The sequence below is a fragment of the Pterocles gutturalis genome, unplaced genomic scaffold, assembly GCF_000699245.1.
Source record: "Pterocles gutturalis isolate BGI_N339 unplaced genomic scaffold, ASM69924v1 scaffold27670, whole genome shotgun sequence".
Taxonomy (NCBI): Eukaryota; Metazoa; Chordata; class Aves; order Pterocliformes; family Pteroclidae; genus Pterocles; species Pterocles gutturalis.
In genome coordinates this window covers 10,397-20,105 of record NW_010141750.1, presented here as the reverse complement: position 1 = coordinate 20,105, position 9,709 = coordinate 10,397, and the positions used below count along the sequence as shown (strand labels likewise).

Sequence of the window (9,709 nt, the reverse complement as noted above, 5' to 3'; positions counted from 1 at the left end):
TAGGGAAAGTAGGTATGATCTAAACAGAAATGTTATGTTTGTAACATGTCCAAATCCAGAAGAATTCTTGTCTCATTCTCTTTGTGAACTGCCTTAGTGTCATTGAACACCAGGTTGTTTCTTGATTTTCAAAACTCCTTGAGCATCATCTTTTATTCACATCTGGCATGAAGATGCTATCTGCTATCTTTTTGGAGAGAAGATGCATACTTTAGAAAACATATGTAGTGATAGGCAGGTAAACTAGATAATATAACCAGTAAGTCTATCCATAATTCTGTAACACCGTCCCCCTTCCCAGTCTATTTTAGCTTCATTGTACAAAGTGCCCAGGTAGCCAGACAACAAGACTATTCAGTATTTCACAAGCTAAAATCCATCATATCCACAGTGTCAGTTTTGCTTGGACAGCAACAAATAATGATCCTAGATAAATTTTCCCTTAATCTCACAATCCCATTTCAGTACGGGGCTGGGAAATCACAGCTTCACTTAAACAACTATACACTATGAAATAACATGTTGAATGTCTTTAAGACAATTCAGATATATTCCGGTAATAGTGGGTGAAAGCACATTAAAGGAAATCAGATTTTTTTCAGAACTATTTTTTCCAAGTTCCTTTTTATGACTGATCTTTAAACTTCCTCCATGATGACACTTACTTGGCACTGCCCTGATCCAGTCTAATCTAGGTGATAATGGGTCTCCCAAGAGCTATTTTTTAAAAACAAGTAGTTTATCAAGTTATGTTTTCAAATTATTTCCATTTTTCCTGTAAAACTATTTGTCTTGCTTTTAAATAGAAAAATCTACAAAACCGAAATGCAATGCAGACAGAGGTACCAAGAAGCCATCCCAGCAGTAACCCCTCAATAAACTGTCCAGCCAGCTCTCAAGTGCCGAGCTTTTCTCATTAGCAACTCAGAAAGCAAACAGCCGCCCACCAGGACCCCCCATCTCACCGCCCATTTGCCAACAGTAGGAACATGCTATTTTCCATTTATTTCCTGATACGAAACTTACCTAGAGCCTCAGTTTGACAATTTGTGGGTGAGAAAAACTTTTATAACAGGACTTCCTGCCCAGAGGAGGAAGGGTGGGTACGAAGGTTTTGTATTTGATAATGGACAGAAAACATTGTCACCCACCACGTCCCTTAAGAGTGCATGAAACTCCACCTGGTGCTCCCAGTTCCAGCTCATGAATTAATGGTTTCGATTTGCATTTTAATGACCAGAGAGAGACGAGGGTGCAGGTACTTTCTGTCTGGGGAAAACTGGAGTGTGTTCATGAGAGATGTGAAAACCACGAGGAATCCCATAGACTGGCCGGCAGCTGTTATCAGATACAATGGAAAAGGGAGGAGGGAGGGAGAATACCTGGCATGGGCGCTGCTCCGAGGGGGGACTGTCTGATGTGGCAGCCTGGGTTTCTGCAGGTATCATTCCTCTCCAATCCCCACCAGATTTTGCTGAGCTATTAACATCAGGTGTTGCCACATCATGCCCACTATCTCTGCAAGCAGTATCTTGATGAAGATAAATACTTAAGAACCTTATTTGACTTTCAGAGACCGTGATTAGATTTGCAGAGCAGTCTGAGAAAAATACAGAGGAATGAGCAGGCTGGATACAGACTCTGAGCCACATACGTGGAATCCACTTTCAGAGCTACTTTTGCAAAATGGAGAGGGGTTTGGCAGAAGTTTATCCCAGGAGCAGCTATGGCGGGATGTAAGGTGTTCTCCTAGAAGGAGCCCTCAGTGACAGAAAGCTGAAGTACTATGACACCTTGTTTATTTCACATAGCAGTTCCTACAGTTTGGAAAAAGGCATTATGGTTTAATCTGAGAAGAGCATTATTAGGTTGTGTGTGTGAGAGTGGGTCCCATTAAATCTCTTGTTTAGAAAACAGTGATGTCCTTTTTATCCTAAGTTCAATTATTCTGCAGAAACAGCAATTTTGAAGGCATCCTGTGACATTTATTTTCTACTGTGCTTTTGGTTTTTGGTCCCAGAAGTGGTGATACATTGATTTAGTACATGGCAAGTCATGAAGGTTATCAGAAGTATAAGAAAAATATGTAGGAGAAAATATTTTTTGCTGCATTCCTCGCAGCTTTTACCGGTCTTGCTCTCAGAGTTCTGTGTTCATTCGCTATTCTGCAGATTGCTAGTCATTGAATGATGGGTACCAGGTCTTCTGTCCTCTAGTTTAAACAATACAACTTATGAAAGAGAAGAACTTTCATTCGGTTTGCGTGTGCTGACAGCATTGCATGAGTACTGTGACTGTACCGAAAGACTAACTAATATTTTTTTCTTTATTCATTTAGAAAATAATTGCTGCATATGGTCAACTTTTTTTTTATAAAGCTGAATTAGAGGGCAACCAATATTCCAGGGCAGAAAGTATAAAAATAATTATGAAACTCTATAAAGTGCATATTAGAAATGTAATGAACCTCCTGCTTTGCAGTGGTATAGAGAAAAGTCAGAAATAGTACATCAAGGGTTAAATTTAGGAGAGCACTAAAATTTCTGAAGTCTTCATTTTTAAGGGTGTCATGAATTAGAATCTGGGAAAAGTGTTTCTGCTCTTTCAAATAGGATATCCATTATTGAAGGTAGATGGTGGTGCTGGGGAGTACCTCCCACCTGGGATGTTTGCAGCATTATGGCATTTATCAGCATTCTCTTGGCTGTCCTCATAATTAGTCCTCAGACCAGCATGTCGCTTGATTTTCTTTAGACATCTATTCTGAGGAAAGTGCAACGGTGATTTGATTGATGCAGGTCACCTGCTGTGGTGATTTCCCAGCCATTTTTCATTTGAAACAAAAAAATTCATGTAATGAGAAAAATGGTTCAACCTGCCAGGGGTGGGAGTATTGCTGGGACAGTTACGGCTCCCAGCGCTCAGTGTCTCGAGTTTGATACCGACTTCAGATACTATTCTTTTGCACAGATTTGCTAATCAAAAACGTAAGAAAAAGACCCTTTTGGCTCTGCTTAAAAAGGTCTTCAGAATACATTCAAGTGAAATATGAAAGACTGTCTGGAATGAACCACTCAATACGGGACACAATCGGTTCTGAACTCATGCACAGTTAGCTTGCCACAGGACATCAATGCAGAATACGTTCTGTTTCTGCAGAACACATTTCACAACAGCTCTATTAATACAGTTAGTGAACATCCACTGGTGGGAAACAGCATCTTCTGTTTAAATATGTCTTTGCTGACTTCAAACTTGCACGTGGGTACTTCTTTTATTGTGCTGTTTCTCTCACTAGGGATTTCATAGGGTTTGTCTTTCTTCTTTCATACTCTCTCATGTTCATCTTTGTTCTCCAATGAAAAAAGCACCATGTATGATTTCTGCTGTCCTCAAGTTTCAGAGCTCTGGTGTTGAGAGAGTCCTACAGGTCACTTAGACAGTAAGATCCTTTTCAGATTACTGTCACACGGGAATAAAACAAGTGGCAGGGTCATTTCCTTGTCATTTTAATTAGTCATAGTCCTTTTACTGCTTGTCAAATCAACCCCACATACACATCCACTGCCCTTTCCCGTGCCCAGTCTCACTCTAGACCTCACTGCCAGTTGCACTAGATATGACTTAGTACTTCAATTAATTTGCTGAAAGATTATGACATAGCATTATTATATTAGCTTAAACCAGTATTTTTACTTGATGAATCCCTCTTCAAAGTCAAAAAAACCTACCTCTAACATAATTCCTGAAGTTTGAGGAGCTTTGTCTTATAGCTACAATTGCCTCTGAAAGGAATAAAAATCATAAATCCTCACCTGCCACAAGCTGGAAGGGGCAGGTTTGCATCTGCCCATTGGCCTCTCCAGCCTGCAGAACTGCTGTGAGCACTCTCCGAGCCCTGCCATGTCTGTTCCCCTCCGGAGTGAAAAAGCCACTCTTGTTTTGACAACAGTTGTGTTTCCTTTGACCTATAGCAAAGGTATGTGTGCAGGTACTTGTAGGAGACAGGTATTTCCTGACCCAGATGATCTGATGTCAGGCAAAATTAGGAAAGATTATGGCCTTGGTGGGATAGGAATCAGCGGCTGCTGTCTCACTAATTACATCTGCTGCACACGCAGACTGGAGTTGGAGCTCTCTCTGATGAAATACCCCCAGGTGACCGAACCCAGGGCTGTGCAGCACCTGACCCCATGGGATCGGGCGCGTGGAGCCCCAGACTGCCCCAGCAGACGCGCTTGGGAGGTCAGCTGGCTTCAGATGCTGGAAACCCAGGGAGGTACAGACACCGATTGACTCAGGTAACAGGGGCACCAAGCTGAGAAACCCCCCTGCACAAGGGTGAGCAGCCCTTCTGGGCACGCCAGCCACCTAACAACCTCTCCGTTCACCCAGAGCCCAGCACCCGCAGCATCTGTCCCACTGACCTGGTTGCAGGGCAGCAGTGGCAGCACTTGTAACCAAATGCCACTCCAGCGCCAAATCGCACCAGCCAGCGCTTTCTGCTGGTTTCACTGGAAACTACGGCTGTTGGCTCTGCCTGCCCCCGCCAGGGCACTGCCACCATCCCGCCGGGGGACCGCATCGCTGGCACCAGCCCTGCAGCTCCTGGGCTGCAGGTTCTCCGAGCTGCAGCTTGCCACCCTCCCACGATGCACTCTGCGCATTCTCTGCAAAACTAAAGGCAAAGAAAAAGCACGTTCAGTTCCTAATGGCAGTGCCCAAAGGTACTCTGTCTGAAGATAACATCAACAGAGAGAGCCAGTTCTCTTCATACAAACTATTTCCCAGAGGCTAATGGCAAGGGGGAGAAGAGGAAAACAAGTACTGACAGTTTACTGTAGGAGCTCACAGAAAAAGTGGACAAAGCTAAAAGAACTCCAGCTCTTTGTTCGCATTTAATCCAGTTCAGAGCATTCACTGGTGCATACAGATTTACTTTCCATGGCTGACAGAGCTGGATATGGTCATTTGGTAAGAAACAGGGGATCTAGGATTTAAATTTGTGCCCTTCAGGCTCTTACATTTCAGGAAAAGTCAGTCTATGATACATATAAAGTTTTAATCTACTATAAGAAGTATGAGCTCCTGGCTAATACCTTCAAAGAAACAAATCCTGATCTTGAAAGGCAAAGAACACTTTCAGGTTTTAACACAGACCAAGTTTTTAAGGGGTAAAGAGCTTCTTTTAGCTCATGGAAACCCAGGGAAAGACTGAGGACTCTTGTCCCTACCCAAAGAATCCCCTATTTTATTTTCTTCCTTCTCTTTTCAACTGCTGTCTTGAATTTATACAGGCACTGATTTGTCAGAGGCTACTAGAATAATGTAATGGTATTAAAATACCACCATCCACATATTTTAATGCAAAACAAATAGTACTGAAAGCCCAGTACAATAAAACTACCAAATCACCATTGCCAGCTTCTGCTTTTGCTGAGGACAGACAGTTCCAGTTACATGTAGCCTATTTTCTAAAGAGAGACACTTCATCTCCAGATGAATTTGCAAAACACCGCATTGAAAAAAGACAGCACCAGTGAGGAGGACACATGTGCAAGACCAGAGCCAACAAAAGGGTTTGTGGGCGAAAGGCAGAGAGGCTGGGTTAGACACGGCAGACCTGGAAGGGAGCACAGCAGGAAGGAACCGGGCAGATGTGCTGCAGTGATTTCAGCACAGCGCACTGGAAATGCACCCCCAGCAAGTGCAAGGAGAAGAGGGAGGGCTAGCCAGTAAATCTTACAAAGTGCTGTCCACCAACAGAGAGCAAGAAATGGGGCACAGTGTTAAAAGACAAAACTCTTTCTCATGCCTCTGCCCCCTCCTGTCCCCCTCCAAGCATTTTTGGTCATCTAAGATGGACCCCTAGCACTTGGGCCCAGACTCCTCATGCTCAGACAAAACCAGACCTTCTCATCCTAACCGCTCCGGCTGGCATCGTGACACCCGGAGCAGGAGACCAGCACATGAGACGGGGCCGCCGGCTTGCTGAACTGCTCCAGCCGCTTGCTCAGCTCTTTCCAGGGGAACTGCTCATTCTCTCAGGGACCGCTGGCTGCAAATGGGACGGTAACGCAATAAACCAAAAGGCAATTTAGGCTATTTAAGTACGCTTCAGGAAAAAAGCCCTGAAGATGACACTCAGCCACGATGTATTTCTATACATGTTGCAAGTCAATTTGGTGGATCCCATGGAAGGAGAGTTAGAAATACTTTGTAGCAAGTTTGAAGGTTGCACCAGGATATAAGGCCAGACACTTGAACAAGAGCAGTGTTTGAACTAGGGCTGAGAAATGCATCCCTGGCTAGTTTCAAAAAAGAGAACTTTAAAAAAGGTACAAATGAGGCTAAAGGAATTTATGTTATTTTTCCGGTTTCTGTGCTATAACTCCTTTTCCATCTCCTCATCTATCTTCTCAGTGTACTACCTTATGAATGAGTGAGCAATAAAAGAAGTATGCAGTGGCTGAGAGAGAAACTCAAGATAACAAGATAATGCAAAACGTGAGCCAAGGCTTGAGCAGAACTGCGAGTGAAGATGTAGACCTCAACATAAAAGTTTCTGACATCTGAGTTTCAGGGCAGTCATTAGATAGTTTGCATGAAAAAAACCCATTTAAAAGCAGTAGCACAAAATGTGACCTAACATATGCCAAGTTCACATCTGTCAAAATCTTGGACCTGTACTTTCTAGGGGTTCCAACCCAGTCTTCAGACCACATGTGCTGACAGGTCACTCATAGACTGAAATAAATAGAAAGCTCTTTTAATGCCTTTGAAATCCCAGTCTTCACTGAAAAGGGGCAGAGGAAGAACGATGAGTAAAGCAGCAGCTACAACCTATCCTAAGTTAGGGAATGGCCATTACTGAGCCTAGGTGAAACGAGTACAGCCTCAAGACCAAAAAGTATAAGAATAATGTTACTACATGCAGCCTTCAAATTACATGTTTTAAGGCAGCCAAGAACAGGATGGAGCCACGTTCACCAGTGTTAGTGTGCTACTTACGATCTGCTGGCTGCACAGCTGAAGAATCCCAGTTTGTGCTGAGATTTTAGACCTGAAGTCCCAGCACACGTGTCCAGCCTTGGAGCTGGACTGGGCTCCCGCAGTGCAGGCTGCCTTTTCCAGCAGCAGCCGGTGGAAAGGCAGCTGGTGTCTGCATGGTAAGAGGCTTATAGCAAAGGGTTAATTCCAATTTCTGTATCACTGACCTCCCTCCAGCCTTCTAGGCTGCCCGGGTTTGGGGCTGCGCAGATCAGCTGGGGATTCTCAGAGGAAAATGACGCAGCCACGCCCTGAACCCAGATAATCCCTCTGGCTGGGCTTTCCACAGCTGGGATCTGCCAGGTTAGGCAGAACTTAATCATCAAAATAACTATGTTCTCTTTCAAGCAAAGACCACTGGGAGATGGATTGCTGGAATTAGGGATGTTCTCCAGCATTAACCCAACGTAGCTGCTAAGCGAGGTCAGTTCTAGGGCGCAGGACAGACAGCAGGGACTAAGGTGGTCTCCGGTTTTATTTGGCAAAGAGCGGGTTGGTGAACAAACAGCAAGAGGGAGAAGATCCAAGGATAAAGTTTCAAGGGATGTGAAAGTTGGTGGGAAGATGAAGCTTGTTATCTCCAACAGGAAAGTAGCAACAATCCAGGCGTAAGCGTGAGAGCGCCCTACAAAGAGGAGAACATGAGACAGGGTGGAGCGAGCCGTGATGTTGAGGTGTTTGAGACACTTTTACAGTATTAAGGAGGTAGAAAATTTTTAACCAGAATTGATGACAAAACATGAAACCAGTTCCTCATCTTTACTCTTACTCTTCATGCTCTAAGACAGGCCTCGTTTTCTTGAAAAGTAGCTGGGGCATTCTGTATGTTCCATTATGCATGTGAGAGGAGGCAAAATACTTCAAACCCTCCAGAAAGCACAAAGAACTTGTCTATAGTATATTAAAATGACACTTAGGTTTCCGAATTGGAGTATTAACTTGCAACACTGAGAACAGATGATGCCTGTATGAATAAATGATTGTCTGCTCTACATCACTGATTAATGTGAAACCACCAGGAGGATAAGCATTGAGTTTATCTGCTTGTTCACATCTTGCACCAGCTTACCTCTTTTTCAGGTGCAAGAACTGAAATGCAGTTTTATTTTTGAACCTCTGTTTCCAAAAATCAAGTTCTAGTACCTATTGTTGAACTTCAGAAGCATCCTGCGCGTGGCATTTCATGTAAACGTGTGATTTTTTTGCCAGTTCCTAATTTCATTGCCATAGGGGGAAAATTGCACCACCAGACAAATCTGAAGCACTGTATAATCGTATTGCAAATGAAAGCGAAGAAGAGCCGTGGTTAACGAGGGTCCCATTGGACCTTTGGTCCATGGGCTGTGAAATTAGGCAAAGCTATCTTCCCTGCTTAACCTGAAGAGCAAATGGGGAGTCAGCTTTGCAGGCAGACTCAGATGACACTAGGGGACAGCAGTATCACCGGGCAAGCCAAACCCACCGCTCTGGGGGAACCTGGCCTGGGGCTGGTGGCAGCTCACGCTGGAGAGCAAACCGACCCATGACTGTCATTCGATAGGCATCACATACCCTTGTTATTTTGAAGATACTCTTGGCTTGTATTAATGCATCATTCTTTGTTCTTCCAAATACAGATTCTGGAAGAAAACATGAAGTTAGAGTGCAAGTGCCATGGGGTCTCGGGATCCTGTACCACTAAAACATGCTGGACAACCCTGCCTAAATTCCGGGAGCTGGGCTACATCCTCAAGGACAAATACAACGAAGCTGTTCAAGTGGAGCCGGTGAGGGCGAGTCGTAACAAGCGGCCAACCTTCCTCAAAATCAAGAAGCCACTTTCCTATCGCAAACCCATGGATACAGATTTAGTGTACATAGAAAAATCTCCCAATTATTGTGAAGAAGACCCCGTCACCGGCAGCGTGGGAACGCAGGGAAGGATGTGCAACAAGACAGCCCAGCAGTCCAATGGCTGCGACCTGATGTGCTGCGGTCGAGGTTACAACACGCACCAGTACTCGAGAGTGTGGCAGTGCAACTGCAAATTCCATTGGTGCTGCTACGTTAAATGCAATACGTGCAGTGAAAGAACAGAAGTATATACCTGTAAGTGAGCGCGTGGCCGGGCAGGCTGGCACGCCCCCGGCCACCAATACATTTGCACATGCACTCAGCATCCCCTACACTAGGCTGTAGGAAAGACCTGCTCTCCCAGAAGCAGCGCTGATGAACAGAGCCCTCTCTCCTCGTGTTTCATTGCTTCTGTGGATACATATTTCAGACTCTTATGAAAGTCAGCCAAGAAACAAAAACGAACCAACCCCACCCCGAGCCACCAGACACACAAACCAGGGAGGAAAAGATCATCTCAGTTAACCTGCACCTCTAGAGCAAGAAGCACGGACTGCCTTGGGAAGAGACACCAGTCAGAGGAAAACCTCTGAGGGTGGCAACTAACTCTTGGTTTGGAAAAAAGGTGGTCAAAAACTTCAGTGTGTAAGGAGCAGGGAGGGGTAGGGGGAGATCCTCAAAAAAGGGCTTTGGACGGGATGGACAGTGCTCCGTCACGAATTGCCCATGTGAGCGTGTGGGTGCCACGGCTCTAGGCTTCTCCACTTGTGAAAGCTTTTGCTGGTCTTGGCCATCTTTCCACTTCATACTATTTGCTACAGCAAGT

The 9,709-nt window shown here is 44.6% G+C and overlaps 1 protein-coding gene across 1 annotated transcript in view; it reads left to right on the top strand.

The window, feature by feature from the left end:
* The window catches only part of WNT7A (wingless-type MMTV integration site family, member 7A), a 34,626-nt gene extending 25,357 nt beyond the window's left edge, over window positions 1-9,269 (top strand). The window contains exon 3 of the mRNA XM_010084140.1: window positions 8,667-9,269. Coding sequence (XP_010082442.1) covers window positions 8,667-9,146 — 480 coding nt within the window. The 3' untranslated portion in view covers window positions 9,147-9,269. The remainder of the gene's footprint in view (window positions 1-8,666) is intronic.
* Window positions 9,270-9,709: the final 440 nt, after the last annotated feature.